Consider the following 20,869-nt stretch of genomic DNA (forward strand, 5'->3'; position numbering starts at 1 on the left):
ACACACACACACACACACACACACAAACAGACACACAGACAGACAAAGAGAGAGAGAGACAGACAGAGACAGAGACACATACACAGAGAGAGAGACACAGAGAGAGAGACAGAGAGAGAGAGACAGAGAGAGAGACAGAGAGAGAGAGAGGCTAGCACTCCACAGACATATTCTTTTTCTTTCATAAGCTCACATTCTCTAGACCTTTGTCTGAAACAAACTTCATTTAATTCACTCCTATTCATTTTCAACTTCTACTCTGGATTCCAGTGGTATAGACAATACTCCTCAATTCTGTCAGTAACGTATCCATTCTGCTATTCAATCATACCCAGAAAAATAATACTTTAATTCTCCTTATTTGTCCAGCATGCAGTATTTCTGAAGTGCTATGAAGAGGTGGAACCCTTCCTTCTTCCCCCTCTGCTTCCTGTTCATTTGTTGGAGACAGGATCTCCCTACCTAGCTCAGGCTGAATTTAAAATCTTAATCCTTGTGCCTCAGGACCCCAGCTTCTGTGTTTATAGGTGCATCGCATCATATCTGGCTTGCTGTGGCTTCCTAATTGCAGGATTCGTATCTCACTGGCTATGGGAGGTACTCCATGCTTACCGACTAAAGGAGAGAGCCCTAACTTATGCCAATATGTCCAAATTTACTTTGTGCTTCTGTTTTTTTCATTTTCTTTTTGAAATTATACTTTTTTAAAAAAATCAAATCTCATAGGAAACAACCAAAGACAAACTTTTCCCCTGTCTTGGGCTTTATCTCAATTTCTCTTACAGAAATCCTCACCCTGGCCCCTTTTCTAATGCTGTCTAATAAAGTCACTGAAGACATCAGGACTGATTCACTCCACCTGCAAACAAAGCCTCTTGGACTAGGAATTCAGGACTGCTGGGGATTTATTACCATGCCCAAGGATGTTCCTGAATCAGCTGGGAATTGCAGGTTCCTTTGAATTTCTAGAAACTTTACTTTTGAGAGCTTCAAGAGCCTTCCTTGGCCCCTTGACAGCTGTTTTCAAATGTTGCTTCCCACTTGCTTAGATCATGTACCTTCATGGAAGGTTGAGGTCCATCATTAACCCATTTGAGTGCTAGAAAAGGCTGGCCTGCCCCACCCAGAGCACATACTGGGCCAATACCACAGCAAAAGAATGGTGAGGATCTTTGGTCCACGCAGACATAAGCCAAAGTCTGCTAAGAGATGCTAGAAAAATGACAGCTTATCCCATCTGTCTAGTGACATGGTCACTCAGATGAGGCATCTGTTCTTCATCCAGCCACGCCTCCATTGCACATTGGATGCCTTTATTGCCACTACCTCATTAGAGAGCAGCAGAGGCCTAAAGAGACTAATTACCAGGACAGTTAGGGTCTCGGAGATCTGTGAGGAGTGTCAATTATCCATCGGAAACATCTGGCTGCCATGAAAGCCTCAAATAAGGCATATTTTATTCCTGTCCCAGTGACTCACCCAAGAACCTCCCCTTTCCTCCTGTGCCCCCCTCCCTCTCACCAGTTTCCTTATGGCTCTGAGTGAGAGAAGAAGAGAAAGAGATGAGTGAGCAAAGGCAGCATGCAAGGCAATGACCTCAAAAGATTGTTACATTCGAGAGAGCTTCGTGGGGAAGGCAAGACAAGCCCTGTGCCAGGATCCCAGAACCCAGCTCCTCTGACTATAGCAGATGCTCATTAGTGCCACCGTATGGACCAGTTAAAGTGTGTAAGTGGAAGCAACTCATAGGGTGTGGCATCCCTGGGAATGGGGTTAATCTAGCTGAATAGCAGATCAGGGAGAGCTCCTGCTAGAATGCTTGAGAGTGAGCTGAAAGAAGAAGGTGTCTAGGTGGAGGTGCAGAAAACTACGTACCCCGTTCCCACTAAGGCATCAGATGCCTGAGAAGTAAATATACAAACCTTTCCAAGGGGTCAGGGCTGTAGTTTTCACTTCTAAAAGAAAATTAAAAACAAGCCACTGTTAAGGCAGAAAGCAGCTTGTAGTGCTTACTGTGCCCTGAGACGGTCTTGGGAACAAGCCAGAATTCCTGGCCTTACCCAGGCCCCGTATACCTGCCTCTAGTTATACTGACAATTGTCTATCACCCACAGTGTCTCCCCCCTTAATTTTTTTTATTCTAAAAGTGAACTGGAGGCAAGGAAGTATTTGGATGCCCATTAGGGTGGACAGCAGACAGAAGCAGAACCTGACTCTACACTCGATCCTAGAAGCAGACACTTATCCTTTAGAATCTGGGCTATTAAGTGAAATTGCTTCATAGACCAACTTCCATTGTTTCACTGAATTCTTTGGTCTTAAGTACATATTTGGTTGATACAGTAGAAGATATATTACAGCTACTTGAGTGTGGGTTCCCATGATAATTGTAAAATGTGGAAGTCTGGCTTTAGTTATGTCTTTTAGGAATGCTGATGAATCAACTCATAGATGGCAGAGAAGTCTTGACCTTCAATATCTGACACCAAACTGGTCTTATGGTCTTTCTGTCTTGGTGTCATCTGTATCTATGCTGCAACTTTGGGACTCTCTGGAAGAACTTAAAAGGAGACAGAGGCTCCTCCATTGACTAGATTATAAAGAGCCCTATTTTCCTTGACTGCAAGCTCTCAGAAGGATATTCAGCGCTCTCTCAACTTTTCTGTGGTCAGCTGAGAAGGTTATGGCTTGATTTATAACACTCATTCACCTTTTACGTCTCTCTCTCTGGCCAGGGACCCATGCCATTGCTCATCTGAATACAGGGCACATATGAAACATCATCAAAGCTTTGGCCACCTTATGAGTCTCTTTGGGGTGGCAGAAATCTTCACATTTAGCGAGACAACAGTTTTTGATATAGCCCATCCCAGTTGTAATTTCCATGTTTGCAGTAAGATGAATAGTTAGTGTGCTTCAGTCTCTTAATCTATTCCTTAAAAGCACCAGACATGTGGCCTCTCCTGACTTATGTACATGTATAGTTTCAACCTTAAGAAGCTCTACTGAATATGTAAAGATGTGAGAGGGGACCTGGTATTTTTTCCACTGAAGGAATGTCCCAGGTAAAACTAGGATGGGAGCAGAAAGCCAGATATGGTAACCACACATCTTGTGCACTTAGCATGGACTGTCCCTTGGAGGGCTTTGTGTGCCCTTTGAATAGTCCAGCAGCTGAGGAGGGGATGTTGTATGTGCATCTCTATACCAAGAGGGAAGATGACTATAAGAAAGAGAATCCTGGAAGTGTAGGTGTTGGGGATAAAGAAACCATACAGACTTTGCTCCCAGACAAGCAGTACAAGCTTGTGGTGTCTTGTAGAGTATTACCCACAGGGTTGTGGATACTGGTTCAAATGGAGCTAAAGGTAGGCATAAGTACCTTCTGTATAGACTTGGAACTATGAGAAAGAGGCATAAATGGAAGGCACACATTCCTGCTTTAAGAACCACACAGAAAAATCCAGAAACAACTAAAACATAATTGATCCCATTCAGCTCCCCACAACCCTGGTTGCCTGGTGCAACCTTTTAAAAGAAACTCAATTCTTTCACATCTGTAAAGATGCAGGGCAAATTGATACTTATTTCGACCTTATGTAGAACTCATTCTTTTGAGTGTTTTCTATGTCAGAGTATTCCAACCAACCTTTGCTTAGCCCACCATGGGAAAATGCAGGCATGGTGTTCCCCTTGTGAACTGCAGATGAATTTTATAATCAAGAGGAGGTACAGGACTTTTGACACCATCATCCCTGTCATGGTGATATTCTATCATTTTGTCTAGCTAGTCCAGAAGTGTGAACCTTGTCAGGACCTCTGAAGCCAATGGTAGCCATAAGCTCTAAACTTTGAGGGAAATCTTAGGTATCAGGAAAAGGAACAAGCTGAGTACAGTTACACATGCTTTTGATCTCAGCACTCAGGATGCAGAGACAGGAAGATCTCTGTGAGTTTGAGGCCAGCCTGTTTTACATAGTGATTTTCAGGACAGCCAGAAAAAATAAGGAGAGAGATGGAGAGAGAGAAAAAGGAAGAGGGAGGGGGGGAGAGATAGGGGAGGAGGAGACCTGGAGAGATGGCTGAGTGGTTGAGATCCCTGGCAGCTTTTGTGGAGGACCCAGATTTTATCCTCCCACCCTCACTATAACCCCAGTTCCAGAAGGTACTACACTTTCCATCATAGTAGTAACATCTTTATTAAAATGTAGCTGTTCCCTTTACTAATTATATATCTACATACATGCAAAAAACCTAGTGGGTGGTAAAGATTAATCAAGAAGAAAATGGGAGGAAAGAACAAAACAAGGAAAAGATGTATTGAAGAAGAGAAACCATTGTGAAAAGGGAAAGAATAAGAATCCCCTAAGTCCGGTAATATTGCAAATTTCTACTCAGTCCAGAAATTATCATTATGTCAGCCAAGCTGGATATACTCACAGCTGGATCTAAACACTCAGGTATATTCAGTGGTCTCTAAATCTCACAGCAGGGGAAAGGACTGCTGGGTGAATATGGCTGTTTAACCCTTTCCTCTAGAAAAAAAGATAATGGACTTTTTCCTAAATACATGCCACAGAAATGCTGACTGCTTGATTGCCTGGTAGGCTGGCCTCACTAACTGTCTTACATTCTCTGCAGGAAGAACCGATCATCTCCTTCTGATATCCAAGAGGAGATATTTGCTTTTGTTGTCCATTCTTTAATACTGGGAGGCTCATGGGTATTAACAAGCCAACATTTCTGAGCCTACTGCTATCATCAGATTTGGGCAGATTGAAGATAGAGGACCAATAGATGAGAAGCGAGCCGCTGTGGAGCCGCTGAGCTTGCAGCATGGGCCCTGCACTCTTCCCCATGCAGACACTCTGTGACGGATGCTGGCACAGCCCAGAGTCCTTATTTATCACTTAGAGAGTCCTGCACCACCAAATATTAATGCTGGAAGGTGACATGCAATCTGTTGTGTTTGCGAAAGGGAGGCAGAGAGATACGTCAAGGGTGGCAAAAAATGCTGAGGGTGAACAAAATTCTCTTATCAAACCCCTTCTCGTCTATTCTGATAGTAGGCAGTGAGGTAGTCTCAAACTCCTCTAAACGCCAAGTGTGTCCTGTCAGTGAAGCCCATACATTCATGTAAGTCTTTCTGTATGTGTTTCTCATGTAAGATTAGCATCCCTTGGAGGTCTTCCTGGAGATAGCATCAATCTCTCTTACTGTGTTGGAGACTAGCCATTGCAAGGGGAAAATGAACTCAGATAAATGAGTAAGAGTGTTCAAGTGCAAGACCTGCTTCTTCTACAGTATGGTCCACTCCAGTGTTTATAGGGAAGGTCACATTCCAGACATCTATAGTCTAAAATCTCTTCCCTTACATCTAACAAGGAGTTTTCTGAGATGAAGAGGTAAGAGGAAATCATAACAGAAGGGAACTTCCTCCCACGTTGCTCAGCAACAAAAGATATCACTGTGGCAGGCCAGCCTTGGTCAACAAGTGGAGCATGGCAATAGTGTCCCCTGCTCCGAGTCCCTCCCTCAGAAGCAAGCACAGGTGATCTGTAAAATTGTTGTTTTTCCCCTGTCTCATTACACGTGGCCTCGCTGTGGGGGGATGCTTCTCTACCACTTGAATGGAACTTCAATTAGGAATTGCTTGTGAGGAGCCGCTCCCTGCCTATGAGATGGTCCTATTTCCTCCGACAGTGCCATCCTAGTAGCCAGAATTAGCTTAATCACTTCTGAAAGCACCCTGGCAGCATCTGTCCTTTCTACCGTTGGCGTCAGTACATCCCTAATGCTCTTTCTTTTAGATCTGCAAGGTACCTCTTTTGGGTGTTCAAAGGCAGCAATTGCGTCACAAGTTGAGTCTGAACACATCCATGAGCTCCCTCCTTTTTTTTCTCCCTAGTCTTTGCTTCATTTTTCTGTTCTGACTCACCAGCACGCTGCTGTGCATCACAAGGGTGGATGAACGTAGCTCTGCCTGTTCTTGTGATAAAAACATTTTTCTTCAAATGTCACATAGCTCCCCATAATTTGCTTCTTTTTGTCTTTCCCTTTACTTCTCAGATCTAAGGCTGTCCTCTGTGAGTGTCCACACAGTCAGGATGTAGATGGATGAACAGGATAGATGCAGAGGAAAGGTTGGGATGAGGGAGATCAGAAGACCGTGTTGGGAGTAAGGGAAAATCCTCTCAGTGAAATTTGTAGGTACCTTCTCACTGGGCTGTCAGTGGAGCCCAAACTGTCATCAAAGACCAGGGCTAGAGGTCAGTATCCAGCATGTATAATTCAATATCCAACATGACAGAAAAGACCAAAACAAGCAAAACTACTGTCAGTGACGTGGGGTGACCAACTTGTAACACGTCACACTGGGTGAGTAGACTGGGAGTGAATGGGAACAAGCACAGTATCCACAGAGTGGCAAGAGCTACACAAACCACAGGGAGGCAAGCGAGGAGAGGAGAAGGGGAGGTCAAGGGACTGGTGCGCAGAAATGGAAAAGAAAAGAATACATGGACTGTACTGCTTATGGAGGAAGTCCCTGTCCTCTAGCCTGTATCTGGAGACTCAAAATATGTCAAATGTGCTTCAGACCACTTTATGTAAGTGTCTATAGTGGAACACGGAAACAGCTCTGAAGCATAAACTATTCTTCCAGGAAGACGGAATGAATAAATCCAATTAAGTGTAAGTAATTTATCTAAGACCTGGCATCTCCTAAGGATCAGCTGTAGACGACAGTTCTTTGGGGTCCCATCTTGGACTTGTGACCATAGGCCTTCCTAGGAGACTTTGTGGACCAGGTGATGGTAATGTGTCTTCTGGACCATGTGGACCTCCGTGAGCAATTGCCTGAGTCTGTTGCTGAGGGACATCACCTGAACTCTTCATGTACAAGATCAGATGACTTTGCCCCGGGGCTGTCACTGTGGCCAGCAGTTGCATTGTCTTCTCATTGGTTCAAACTTAGTTTCACAAACCTTTGTCTGAATACTGGCCTCCGGGTTTTGGCATTTTAATGATGCTCTATTTGCTTTGCTAATCTCAGCCTTCCTAGATAGTGTGCAAAGGGTGAGCAGAGAAAAAGGCTTCCATGGCATTTTTACCAGCTCCCAAGAGCTTCCTTCAGTAGCCTCCCTCTGACACATTCTAGGCGACTTTACCTCTAGAAACATCAGGAAATCAACACCAGCAGGAGGGAGAGGGAGAGGGGTTTGGGGTTGAGGTAAAGGGAGGGAAAACAGAAGGCAAGAGGGATACTAACCTTGCAACAAAGTTGAGCTTGTAGGCTCATTTAGTTCTAAACCAGGTGGGGGACATACAGGAGAAAAAAAATGAAAATAAACACATATATTATATACAGTCGCTATATATTTCTCATATATAGTTTGTATACTGCCTTTCACAAGCATTTCTAGAGGAAAGGATAAATAAAGGGAGACACAAACCAAAGGTCGTAGGACAAGGTGCAGCAAGACAAACATTGAAATGCTTGGTGTCCCTTTACATGGATGGGATGGTGGGAAGCAAGGCAGGGGGCCACTCTATGTATTTTCCAGTGCAGACAGATTCACTCTTAACTTCTGCTGAACTTGGGAACTGACTGTAAGCAAAGGACCAAATCTCCTTTCCAGGTGAAATATTTCCTCAGAAATCGTCCCATTGTCTTACAGATAGACTGGATTCAGGAATTTCTGGCCTCGTGGTGTTATGATCAGAATTACGTTAGGGCCCCTGGAACCACTGTGATTCAGAAGATAGAAGCAGCAGACCCAAAGCTACACTACCAGCTCTCTAGTTCCAGAGACCATAAGCTCAGAGCCTTATTGGTTGGTCATGGCAAGGTTCACCCTGCTCCTATAGGGCTGGCAGTTAATGAAACACAAGCATAATAGGAGTTTCTTTCACCAGAGTGCCTCACTTTTTAGCGTGAAAGTACAGACAGGATACCCTTCTATGGTTTGTGTGCAAGGTGACGACAAAATGACTGGGTTTGTGCAATGGTGCTAGAGAAAGAACTTAATCGAGGATGCTCTGTATTCATAAAAGGACGTGCTACTATGAAAGGAGGAGCCTCAATTATGAACTTGGGGGCTACAATCATGTCTGGACAAGACCTGGCTGGAGATTAGGGGTTGAAAGGCTCATCTTAAATGTCACCGGGTTTCACCAGGTCCGTGGAACAATGATACCCATGCAACATTTCTGGGATGGGCAGACCAAGAAAAGTCTCTCAAATGAGGCCAACAAATGAAATTTCTTTCTTTCTTTCTTTCTTTCTTTCTTTCTTTCTTTCTTTCTTTCTTTCTTTCTTTCTTTCTTTCTTTCTCTTATTTTCATTTATTTATTTATTTATTTATTTATTTATTTATTTATTTATTTATTTTTTGAGACAGGGTTTCTCTGTATAGCCCTGGCTGTCCTGGAACTCACTTTGTAGACCAGGCTGACCTCCAACTCAGAAATCCACCTGTCTCTGCCTCCCAAGTGCTGGGATTAAAGGCGTGCGCCACCACCACCCGGCTATGAAATTGATTTCTAATTGACTAAATTTGAAAGAGACTGCATGTTTGACTCCCCTCTTAGACATTTAGTATGCTACAGGTCTGGAGACATCCTCCATTAAAGAGCATCCCCACATGTATTCTATTCATCTTTGGTAAACCCAGGGCTCTTCCAGTTATTGGCAAAGGTACTATTACTTCGTAATGGGCATTTAGCAAATCATAGAATCTAGGAAGCCAACAATAATAACATTATCCCAAATGAGGCAGAGGGTCTGTGTTCTCTTATTGGTGGAAGGAAGGGAGAGAAAACAAAGTATTAATTGCCACACGGGGGTCTGCTGAAAAGAGTGGATTTATGGCCCATGTGTCACTGATTTTCTTGTCACAAATGCACCTATTATTTTACTCTTAAAACATCTGCTTCCTATCCCTTTTCTCATCCTGATACAGCTTGAGAGAAGAGGCTAGAGGGAAAAAAAGCCACTGGACAAATCTTTTTTTTTTTTTTTTTTTTGTCTCCACTTTAGAACTGAGAGGAGATTGAAGCAGGGGAAGACCATTTCCAAAACTGGGCACGGCTGTGGCCAAAAAGCAAAGCAGGTTAGGTGCAGATGCTGTGAGAAACAATGTGGATTGAGGATGCACCTTAGATTTTCAAGGCAAGGAGGATGGGCCTGCCCTTTGCTAATGTACCCTTTGTGCATACAGACAGATATTGTCTGTAAAACCCTAAACACCTGACAGAGTTGAGAGGTGCTTATGACTGTCCCCATGCTCAAGAGAGGCACAACTGACTCTCCTCGTATATGTGAGAATTCTATGGCTATTCCCATGCACAAAAGGGCACTTGTGACGATCTCCATGCACAAGAGAGTCCCATGGCTATCTCCATACATGGGAGAATGCTTATGGCTATCCTTATTGAGACTCTAAGCTTTTCAGTCACTTTACTCACAGTGTGCTCCTGTGCTCCTTCTGAGCTACATGGTCCAGGATCACCCACTGCCTTCCCTGTCCCAGCTCTCTCAGCCAATGCTAGGCACGGCGCTCTGTTTCATATTCTGAGTCGGAGGTCGGGAGGATGTGATTTAGAAGCAGAGATGGTACCACTGAGCATTCGCTGTTAGCACCAAGGGCATGTGGCATGGCCAGAAAGCAGAGCAGAACCCAAGTGGCTGAGAGTCTGCCTGGGATCTCTCCGAAGGGCAAGAATTGATGTTCACATCTCTCTTTTCCCTTTCTACCACATCCCAGTGTATTTTAAACCCAGGGGATGGGAACAACTGATTGGAAAATGTGACAGTCATTAAACTTGGTGGGATATGGAGAAATGTGCTCAGAAGGCAAGCAAAAATTAATCGCACGGCCCATCAGAAGCATCTGTACCCACTAAGGCTTTGAAGCCATGGGCAGCCAGTCCCTCCCAAATAGACATTGCTCACACAGGGTGTAGCTATCCAGTCCTTCCCAAGGAGCTTGCTTACTGCTTCTGCCACCAATACAGTGGCTAGGCATGAAATGAGGACCACAAGATTGCTTTATAAACTTTGTCCCTCAGTAAAGAGCTAAGGAATTGGCACATGAACAATGAGATGACATCTCTCAAGATGATGGTGAGGATGGGCAAATGTCTTTACCAGCCATCGACACAAATAGAGAACTTGGAAAATCCCATTTTCTGTCTTCTTTATCTGCCGCCTCTGAAATGAATATTATTAAGGATTCCAAGGGCTGTGATTCAGCTCTTATGAATGTTATTCACTTTTTTCTTATGTGCCAATGGCTGGGAAAGTTTCAGAAAAGGGAACATGTTATTTAGCCCAGGGAGCTAAGGACTGAAGCTGTAAATGCTCCTCTCTGAGATCTTAACTATTTTGTCCAATTATAATCCCCGAGTCAGTTTTGGAGATATCACTGAGGAGGAAGAAAAGTCATTTTGGCATCTTAAAGCCACCCTTTCCTCCCATTTCAGGACTTTTGTCATTTCCGATAAATGAACATTGCATTTTTCTCTGCCCACTTCTGAGGCCTACATTCTTACATGCATGTGTGCTTTCTCTTTCTCTCCCTTCTTATTCTTTCACACATGTTACCCAGCTCACTTCTTCCCCTCCATCAGCCCTACCCTACTTCACACACTCTTGTTACCCATCTCAGGACAGAGTCTCACCAAATAGCATGATGCTGGCGTTGGTGTGGCCCAGCTTGTTGGAGGCCACACATGTGTAGTTCCCGTAGTCATGCTCAGAGACGTTGAAGAAGGTGAGTTTCGAGAGGAAAGGTCTGTTTTCCACTTTGACTCCCTTCTTTCCTTCGACCAGTCTAGGCAAAGAAGGAAGAGTAAAGGGAAGGCAGATGAAGGGGGAAGAAAAAGAAAACGGTTAGTTTTTCTCATAGGATGGACTAAAAGTCTAGGAGTAATGACATCTCCAGCACCTCATGATATCATCATCATAAAGACACATTCTATGTAACACAACTATTTTCAACAAACAGTCTGCCAGAGTTGTGGGCCTGGGTACCAGAGGTTTTCCACAGAGATCTCTACCCAGGCTGGGTGGGAAGGCCCCAGCAGAGGGTGGGGGCGGGGGCGGAGAGTGGGTGCAAGCAGGGAGACAAAGCCTCTGCCAGGCCTTCCAGGTCCTATCCTTTCTGAACTCAGCTGGGTTAGGTTGGGTCAGTGAAAAGTCAACAATCCAGTGAGGAATGCAGTGGACCCTGGGCAGCTCTTCCCAAGTGTTACAACTCTTGGAATAAAAGACTCAAACAAAGGAATGGTTCTCGCCTACCTTTAATTCCTTGCATGGCCCTCTCTATATACAGTTGGCAGTTATTTAGGGTTTGACAGCAAGCCCCTCTCCTTAGGTTGGACTGAGAGTTTAGGGGAAACCTTATTTGCATGTTGGAGGGCTTGGTGCTGTTCCTAAGTGGTTAATAGCCACGCCTCTCCTGTGGGGGTTGTGGGGGTGGTAACTCCAACAGGGGCCAGGGGCCAGGGGCCAGGGGCCAGGGGCCAGGGGCCAGGAGACATGAAGGAACTCCTGTCCCATGCAAGTGAATTATCACTACTACCTGGTCCCAGGGTTCAAGATCTAGCCTCGACTGGAAACCAGGCTGTCTGCGTAGCCCACTGCCCCACACAGAGTATCTCAGGGGATTGGTCTGGAATTGTCTTCCCTGGCCATGTTAGCTTCTGGGCAAGTGAGATGATGGGCTCATAGGACCTGCTTTGCTTTGTAGTCTAGAGCGATTCCTCTAGGTGTCTTCCTTTCTCAAAAGCTAAGGTCAGTGAACTGGTGTGAGTCCACTATCCTCACTGAAAGGCCCTTTGACTCTGTGAAATGGCAGGAGGTGCCCTGCTATGGGACCAGAGCCTGCTGTTCTAGCTCCAGCTTGTTCCATACCAGTTAATTTTGTGAAGGGGTTCTGTCCAAGGCTCACAGCCACAGTGAGAGGCTTCTGTGAGCCTTACAGGTGTGGAGCCCATGCCCTAGCTTGGCAGTGTGCTAGGTAAAGTAAGACATCTTCCCATCAGAACCAAACTGAATTGGATTTTGGCTCCATGGTAGGAAGAGATTCACCCAAAGCACGTTCTTACTTGAACAGCACAGAAATGTCTGCACCTAACCACAGTGCAGGGTGGCCAGCAGCACTTTGCAGCATTTCATACCCTGGGACAACACACAATAACCCCTTAGGCACTCAAGGATTCCCCATCCCCGACTGCTAACCCAGTTAGGTTTCTTAAAGAAGTTGTGGCTACTGTCTCTGGTAGGTGGCCAGGGTTCCTAAGAATAGAACTTCATCTCCTCTCTGTTTGATTGACAGCAGACACAGGGCGAGGAAGCAAACTTATCAGTCAAGAGAAGCCCCCCTAAAGTAATCTAGAAGACTGCTGGTCCTGGCCAAAACCTCTTCTATTTGTGGTGGAATTCTGCGTGTGTCAGTAAAAATGAAATGGGCTTCAGTTGTCATTTACTGGGACAGATGTTATGTTCCCTCTGAGACCTGAGGCCACAGTTGCCTTGTAGCCTCAGTGGCGCAAAGAAGAAAAGCTGTGGCAAGGACCACACAGTAGAAATGTTCTTGGCGCGATCGCTGCTGGGAGGACAGAGAAACCTACTCAATGGGAGAATGTTGGAAATGAATAAATGAACAAATGAATAAATGGACACAGAAAAATCAACAGGAAGAAGCAAAAAGAAAGATATAAAAAAGATCTTAAGGAGGCCACAAAGTTGCCTGAACCATGGTCCCCTAGCCAGCCAGCTCTGGGGCACTGTCTCCCTTTTTCTTCCAGCTAACTGATGACAGAGTTGGTGGCCTCTGCTAGGAGTGATGTTCTGCCTCCACCCACATTTTTTTTTCTATTTCCTTCTCACATTTTGAGAGCTTGTTTTGCTTCTATTTTTTTTCCTATTAAGAATTTGAACAATAGAGTGCCATGACTTAGCTCGGAGACTTCACTAGTGTTCTTAAACAGAGGTGAATCATGGGACTCTAAGCCTCAGTTTCTTTTGATTACAACAAGAAAGGTGTGTGGGGAAAAAAAGGATTTATGTTTTCTTGAATGAAGGAAAACAGCCAGCTCCATTTTTTTCTTTCTTTCTTTTTCTTCTTCTTTCTTTCTTTCTTTCTTTCTTTCTTTCTTTCTTTCTTTCTTTCTTTCTTTCTTTCTTTCTTTTTTTTTTTTGTTTTTTTGTTTTGTTTTGTTTTGTTTTTTAAAACAGGGTTTCTCTGTATAGACCTGGCTGTCCTGGAACTCACTCTGTAGACCAGGCTGGCCTCGAACTCAGAAATCCACCTGCCCCTCCCTCCCGAGTGCTGGGATTAAAGGCATGCACCACCACCAGCAGCCTGCTCCATTTCTTACTCCAGTGGCTTTGTCCACCTCTCTCTGCCTTAGGTCTAACACACCCCACCAGAGGCTGCCAGGATGTGTCATAAAATCCCCTGCAGTGTCCCTCACTGGATGTGGATGTTAAGATGGAGTGACTTGAGTCTAGATAAAAATGTAGTTTATTAGCTGAGGAGCTAGAAGATATTGTGAGGCCTCAGAGACTGCATGGGGAAACAAAAGCCAGTGGAGTGAGCACCAGCCCTGAGGTAAGAAGATGCTTTCTTTATGGGGATGGCCCCCATGGCTCTTTCTCAAACTTTCTTGGTGAGTTTTGATCCCTGTCTTCTTCCCTCTGCTCATCTTCCATCCGCAGATCTCCCAGGACTTTCTTGTACCTCCAGTGCCACCACCTCTGCTCTTATGACAATATTCTGAACACAGACAGAGCTTACACATTTATTTGTTGTTCATCCACCTCCAAATAGCTCTTTGATAGTGGTAATTGTCATGCTGCCTGGCTATACGGAGCTGCTGACCCCTGTGCTGACATGCAATTTGATAACTCCTCAAACTGATCATCTTCAGGGACTCACAACAAATGTCCCCGTGACAGCTGCGACAATGGCAAGGAAGGGAACAGTCCTGACTCTTTTCTCCTACAGAGAAAGGGCAGCCTGCACACGAGGGAGGGTGCACAAAGGCCATGGGCCTGTGCACAGTAGCACTGAGAACCTCAGGGAGGGAAGTGGAGACCTGGGATAGGCAGGCAGCTTGAGAGCCCCTCCTAGAGTCAATCAGAATTTCTTAGGCCTGGGAAAGTGTTAAAAATAGCTCTCTGCAGAATACATTATTTTCTAGGCTGACAATGTTGTTGGCGGCTTTTGTTTTCTTATTTTTGCTTGACTAATTTATATTATCTTTCAGTCCTGCTGTTTGACGCGTGATAATAGAGAAGATGACATCAGAACCCTAACTGAGCTTTTCTTAATTTAGAAAGCCTTGCTTTCATATACCCCTGCCCCACATACCATGTCAGGAGAGGATTTCCCAGGAATTAAAATTCGATTGTCTTCAATTGGGAATTTCAAGGGGGGGGGGGTGATGCAGGAGAGGACAGTACCTTTTGTCATCCTTGAACCACTGGAATTCTGCTGAAGGGACTGCCGAAGCTTCACACTGCAGAGTCCCCTTCTGCCCCACGGGGACACCCGTGCCCTTAGCTTCTGAGATGTAGGGTGGATCTACAGAAAGAAGATGGTCCATGCAATTTAAAAGTACACATGAAAATAAAAAATAAAAAAAATAAAAGCCTGGTGCACTCATAGGTTTTGTTTCTTACTCCCTGTGCCCCATCTACTGTGCGTCATCAGACTGCTGTGTGGATTGTTGCCGAGACTGGGCGTGGTCTGGATGCAATTTTAAAAGAAGTCATTGCCTTTCAGCATACATTGCTTTTCCTCTGGATACTGAGGTTTAGCAGTCAGCTCTTGTGGTACAGTGCCTGTTTAAAGGCTTTCAACTTTCTTAGGAAGATACCCACCCATCAGCCTTACACTCCGTGGGGTGGCCGTCAGCACCTTTAATCATCCGCACAGAATTTCTGTACACCGGTTCTTGCCAAAGTGTATGACTTCAAACTATTCAATTCCCACCTACGACTCGGTTATAACTAATAATAATCATGGGGAGTTGCCTGAAGGATATACAAACCAGCCCTTCCCACGGGCATTCTGAAATGGATCCTGGGCTAAACTAGACCTCCTTGCTTGGCCTGCCTTCATTTGAAGTCTTCACTCAGCTACCTGTGGCATCCCAGCAGTTTGCCCTGATGGGTATTAAAAAAAAAAAAAAAAAAAAAAACCACAGGCTCACTAAAATTACTGCTTTGTTTGATGTGGGGACGTTGTACTGTGTGGACTGTATTGGAAAGTGTTGATTTGCACCGATCCTGGGGAGAATTTTCTCTGGGGTCACAGCACTAGGACAAGCAAGGTTTCTCCTAAGAGAATCAACTTGCTTTTATCTTGGCAGATGATGCACACCTTAGAACAGACGACCTTTCCTCTGCTTTAGCATTGTAAGGGCAGATTCTGAATGTGAACTCTGCAGCCGGCTGCTTTATATTTCATATGTCATGGGCTGACTTTCCCCTTTTACTAATTTCCATAACGTGGTTTTTTTGTTGTTGTTGTTTTTTTTTTTTGTTCTTTTGCTTCTAGTTTTTTTTTTTTTAATTGAGTCAATAACTATAAATCGTTCTAAGGTTCCTTAAAAATAAACTTTAACTAATAGGGACACAGGGTAGCATTGTCTTACTTTTACTACTTAAAGTGTTTCATAACATCTAGGTTCAAAATGGAGCACAAATCAAGACACTTCACACCAAACATTAATCTCAGATGCCCTTCTCCTCTTCCATCCCACCCATGTTGAGGGGCAGAGGTCTCCATGGTGCAGGTCTAGGTCTTAGGTTATATTCTGATGTAAGCAAGAACTTTCCACAAGTCATAGGGAACCAAGTCAAGGCACATAGCAAGGAGCCAGGAAGAAAAAGGGTGAGAAATTGGTAGAAAATACATGTAGATCAATGTCAGGGAGAAGTTAGAAGGTTGATAAAAGGAAAGTGAAGTGCCCTTCAGAGATTTTGCATTTTGCTTCTGTTAGTTAAAAATAAGAATTTGAGATTTTTCTACCAATTTGCATTTGTACTTATATGTAGATTGTAGTCTATGTACGGAAACATCTTCATTGTGAAAGGCTGAGATACAAAAAGCCTAGCACACACAGGTGAAGTCTGTGTTCTAGCTCAGGTCTCTCTGCCTATTGAGAAGATCTGTCTGGGAAGGTTGCCACTCCCTCGTGTAATTAAATTACTGGGAAACTTGAGATTTGAAAGTACATTTATATAAAGCATGCATTCAATGCCGTTTATTGATTTACTAGTCATGTATGAAAGTTTGGTAATATATAAAGTTACTCTCAGCTACTTTTAAACAAGAAGGGTGGCCCCCAGGGTTGTGAAACAAAACAAAACAAAACAAAACAACACATGACTTTGGACTCTGGGACTCTTAGTTCTTGAAAGCAGAGAACCAGAAGTGATACTGGGTCTTTCCTATCCCTCTGAGGGCTGGTTCATTGCTGCAGTCTTGGTAGCAGGCCACCCTCGCACACTCAAGGAGTAGGGTCGGTCTGGCAAGGCCACTCACAGTTCACGGTGACCTTCACTCTTCGTACCACTGGTGCCGCCACGTCGTTGGAGGCGCTGCACTCATACTCGCCTGACTGTTCCCGAGTGATGCCCTGGATCTCCAAGTACTCATCCTCACTCACAAAGCCAACAGCTGCAGGAGAAAGAGGGAGATGCAGTCAGTAGAAGGCAAAGGCACAGGACTCTCTCTAGACAACAAAGTATGAACTATGAACCGCTAGCACCCTGAGAAATGTCAGTTTGTTAGCTCAACATTTTAGGAACTCTACAGAGTCTCTCTTTCTCATTCCTTATTTCTTTCCCTACTTTCACACCCTCTTTCCCTTGGCTGCCCAGTGTCCCAGAGGCAGCGTTTGTGATTCTCCTGAACTCATGTATGGAGAGAATTAACTGGCTCTCCGTAAGTGATTAATAATTTTGACATTTACACTGCTGGGATCACACCACGTGGTCCAGCTCTGGGACTGGAGCAGGCACCTTAACTCTTTCTGACCTCCAGGCACCATTTAAAATAAGCTTTTGATGCTAAGCTGCATATTGCCAGCTGGGGCATGAGTCAATTGAGGATACTGCATAATGGTTATACACACACACACACACACACACACACACACACACACACACACACACAATTATACAGGAAAAACAAGCGGTGAGACAGATACAGCTAAAATACCTTTGTTTTCACAGTAGACAAACAGATAGGTAGATACCAATTTTCCAGACATTGATCTCCTAGAACTCTTAGGCATAAACTCAAATTAGAAACCAACATCAGGACCACCCATTCAATATCTAACCACAAGACAGGCAGAAGGAAAGAAGTAAGAATTCATGACTACAAATATTGCCCTATCACTTAAACTTTCAAAAATTTTATTTCTCTTCTCTAAGGGAAAAATCACTAATAATAAAGCCATATCCATACCACATCCTATACATGATTTATAGTCATGAGCATCTAGTTATGCAAAGACTAAGTCGCAGCTTGATCTCATATACCCTAGTCTGACCTCATATACTCCAGGCTAAGCAACAGACTCACGATGTTGCTTAGATCTTGCACACATGATCTTGTCACCACCTCCCCAATGACAGGATTACAGGTGTGTACCACCACACCTGGCTGAGCCCAAGACATTCAGAGAATCTAAATGTTCAAGTTCTGTCTGGAAGCTGCCCTGTGACTTAGTTTCTCTGACAATAGAAAGTAAGGCACCTGCGGTTTACCTCCTGTGATTACCCTCCCTTCAGTATTTAATGAAGATAATGAGAATGACAGTATCCTAAAGAAGGATGCTTTAAAAAAGGTAAGCAGAAGGGACATTATGCTCAGTCCTGAGACAACAGACTGACAGTGGGATTATCTCTAGGAATGGAGAAACACTTTGCTAAGTGTGACACACATACACACACACACACACACACACACACAAAATAGGACTGCTATCTCAAAGAGTTACTGAGAGCTACCGAGAAAAACAACACAGGACACATGAAAACATTTGGAAACTCTCATGTACTGCACACCTGGTGATGCTGTTAATCCTAAATACTTTAGAGAGGCACAGAAGGAGCTGGCATGAAACTGCATTCATGTGGACAGCCCCAGAAATGGAAGAGGGACTCTTAGATGTAGGTCATAAAAAAAAAAAAAAAAAAAAAAATCCCTCCACAATGTCACATGTTTCTGTTAACCCAGAACATAAAACCAATAACTAAGCATAATACAAAGCATTATGCACATGGCATGTAAGCCGTAGCTGTACATGACAGTGCTGTCTGCATTAGTGTCATGACAACAGTAACAATAGCAACCGCAGCAACCATAATAGAGAAATAAACACATCCCACTATGTTGTAAGGAAGGGCCATCACTGTCCGTTCTCCTGAAATTTTTTAGTCCAGGATAATTTTGGGCTACCATCCAGCATCACCATACTGGCCCAAAGCACTCCTTTACATATACTTAGGCCTTATGGAATCATTACTCTATGACTATCAGCATTTTCTTCTATTTCCTTTGAATGAGAAAAGAAGTGCCAACTTCTCATTAAAAAACACTAAAAATATTAAATCCACAAGATGCAAGGATACACTAAGTAGCAAATAGAGTTCACAGTCCAGCCCTGAAGAGCATGACCTTGAATTCTCCAAAGACTCAAGAAGCAACTGTAAGAAACTTCTGTGTCAGTATTGTCATTTCAGGCTAATATACTCTTTAGAACCTTGGTTGAGGAAGAGGAGAGGAAGTGAGGAGGGATTCCAGTAAAGAAATTGTGGTTCCTTTTGCATGGCTGTTGTTTATTTACTACCAATTCCAGGCCAACATTTGTCAGATCTTTTCGCGCTAGAACGCTATAATTACTGTGCAAAGCATCTCAGAGACCAGTGTCACACTTAATATTCCCATTAATTTTAAATGGTAGTCCCTGGTACATATGTGTGGCAATTGGTGTCATATTTTAATTAGGCTTGCCCTACACCATCTGAAATTAATAATAGCTCAAATTACCAGTGTAATTTATAAATTAACAGTGCCTCAGCATTAGAAAATAAATTAGCTTTGGACAGCTGTTTCTGGGTTGGGCTCCACTGTCACTCTGATGATTGGTGGGACCTTGGGTCTTCCTGGGCCAGGTAGCATACCACCAAGACAGAGAAACAGAAAGAACAAGTTTTCTTTTGGACACTTCTTTTCTCCAATTCATGTCTGTGTATTATTTTGTTTTTGTATCTAGATCGATGATCTAGATATGCTCACTATGATCACACTGGGATTAACAGAAGCTGAGCTGCAATGAACTTAATCTGTGGACATCCAAAGGGGGGGGGGGATAGAATGTTTGGAAGGAGTATAGACATAAGCTGAAATGCAAGCTGGTAAATGATCATTGGCATCAAGAACTCATCAAGTATTCTGCAAGAACATGGCGGGTAGGAGTGACCGTGAAAATCCATCTCTTCTTGCCAAGCAGTGTGTAAGGAAAGAAGCAGATGGTTTAGGATTTGGGCAAGCCACAGTGGTGTAGATTGATCCAAATATTTAGGGACTCAAGTCATACAAATACCAAAGAGACTTCATTTTTACCATCATAGGTGCTCAGACATGAAGCACCTGAAGAACCCATATGATTTCATTGATCCCCAGTATAGACATTGTCTGGCTAAAGTAAGCAAAGTCTGGGGAAAGCAGTTCATTTGCATCAAAGAGGGTTGTAAGTTTTACTTTTCACTGCTTTCACTTTCTCTTAATAGGAATGTCTCTCTCTCTCTCTCTCTCTCTCTCTCTCTCTCTCTCTCTCTCTCTCTCTCTCTCTCCTCCCATTTCCCTGTTTTTTCAAGACAGTATTTCTCTGTGTAGCTCTGGCTGGCCTTGAACTCAGAAATCTGCCTGTCTCTGACTCCTAACTGCCAGAATTAAAGGCATGTGCCACCATTGCCCAGCAGAATCTTTCTTTACTAGAGGCCTAAATGGAAAAAAAAAAAAATGGGGTAAAAAAGTACAGAAACAGTAATCTAAACTCGGAGGCTCCAGAACTGATATTCGTGTTGATATCACTTACTCCAGACAAATGAGTAAAACCTGCTCAACTGAAATAGAAAATGTTAGCATTTTCTTTTTTCTTTCTTTCTTTCTTTTTTTTTTTTTTTTTTTTTTTTTTTTAAGTTTTTTTTCAAACAGTATTTACTCTCCGGCTGTAAATTGAACAGGGCTTTATCTCTAGCATGAAGAGCTTAGAAAGAATACGGGAGGAGGAAAAAACAAAAACAACTTAACTGGGCATCCTTTCTAAATTGCTGCAGGCTTCTGAAGAGGGCAAAAGGCAAAGCACTTGATAGAAGCCAATGGAAAGGCTCTCTTCATGATCAATAGCTGCCTGTTTATAAGTTGGCTTTCTCTTGTAAAGAAAATGCATCCTTGGGTGGGAAGGGTACTCATGATCCTAAAGTACTCCCCTCATCATGGTCCAACCCTTCAGACACCACAAGTGGATCAAACATATGCCAGTGCCTTACTGCAAAAGCACCTCTAGAAAGGAACCCATCACACACCAGAGTTTATCCTGCATTAGTGTGGAGAAGACAGTGACAGACAAGCCACCTTTGTAAAGAGCAGAAATTGAGACTCTCACATCAACTAACTAGTTGTAACTAGCTAACTGTAACTGTAAGTTAGCTAACTTCTCTTCACTACCAGTTTGTCCTTTGGAGATTTCAGAATAATGCCATGTACTTTCAGTGTGTGTGTGTGCGCGCGCGTGCCCGTGTGTGTGTGTGTGTGTGTGTGTGTGTGTGTGACAG

At 43.7% G+C, this 20,869-nt stretch overlaps 1 protein-coding gene across 3 annotated transcripts in view; it reads right to left on the bottom strand.

Moving 5' to 3' along the window:
* Window positions 1–20,869, bottom strand: part of Ntm (neurotrimin) — a 974,869-nt gene that overhangs the window by 4,076 nt on the left and 949,924 nt on the right. Inside the window, exons 5-9 of one of the 3 annotated variants that reach the window (XM_029543147.1) lie at window positions 16,563–16,697; window positions 14,474–14,594; window positions 10,684–10,835; window positions 7,271–7,306; window positions 1,923–1,955 (exon numbers count right to left, since the gene is read on the bottom strand). In XM_029543147.1, coding sequence (XP_029399007.1) covers window positions 1,923–1,955; window positions 7,271–7,306; window positions 10,684–10,835; window positions 14,474–14,594; window positions 16,563–16,697 — 477 coding nt within the window. The remainder of the gene's footprint in view (window positions 1–1,922; window positions 1,956–7,270; window positions 7,307–10,683; window positions 10,836–14,473; window positions 14,595–16,562; window positions 16,698–20,869) is intronic. The other 2 variants (XM_021206042.2, XM_021206044.1) reach the window with 2 other exon arrangements.

This window comes from Mus pahari, chromosome 10, assembly GCF_900095145.1.
Source record: "Mus pahari chromosome 10, PAHARI_EIJ_v1.1, whole genome shotgun sequence".
Lineage (NCBI taxonomy): Eukaryota > Metazoa > Chordata > Mammalia > Rodentia > Muridae > Mus > Mus pahari.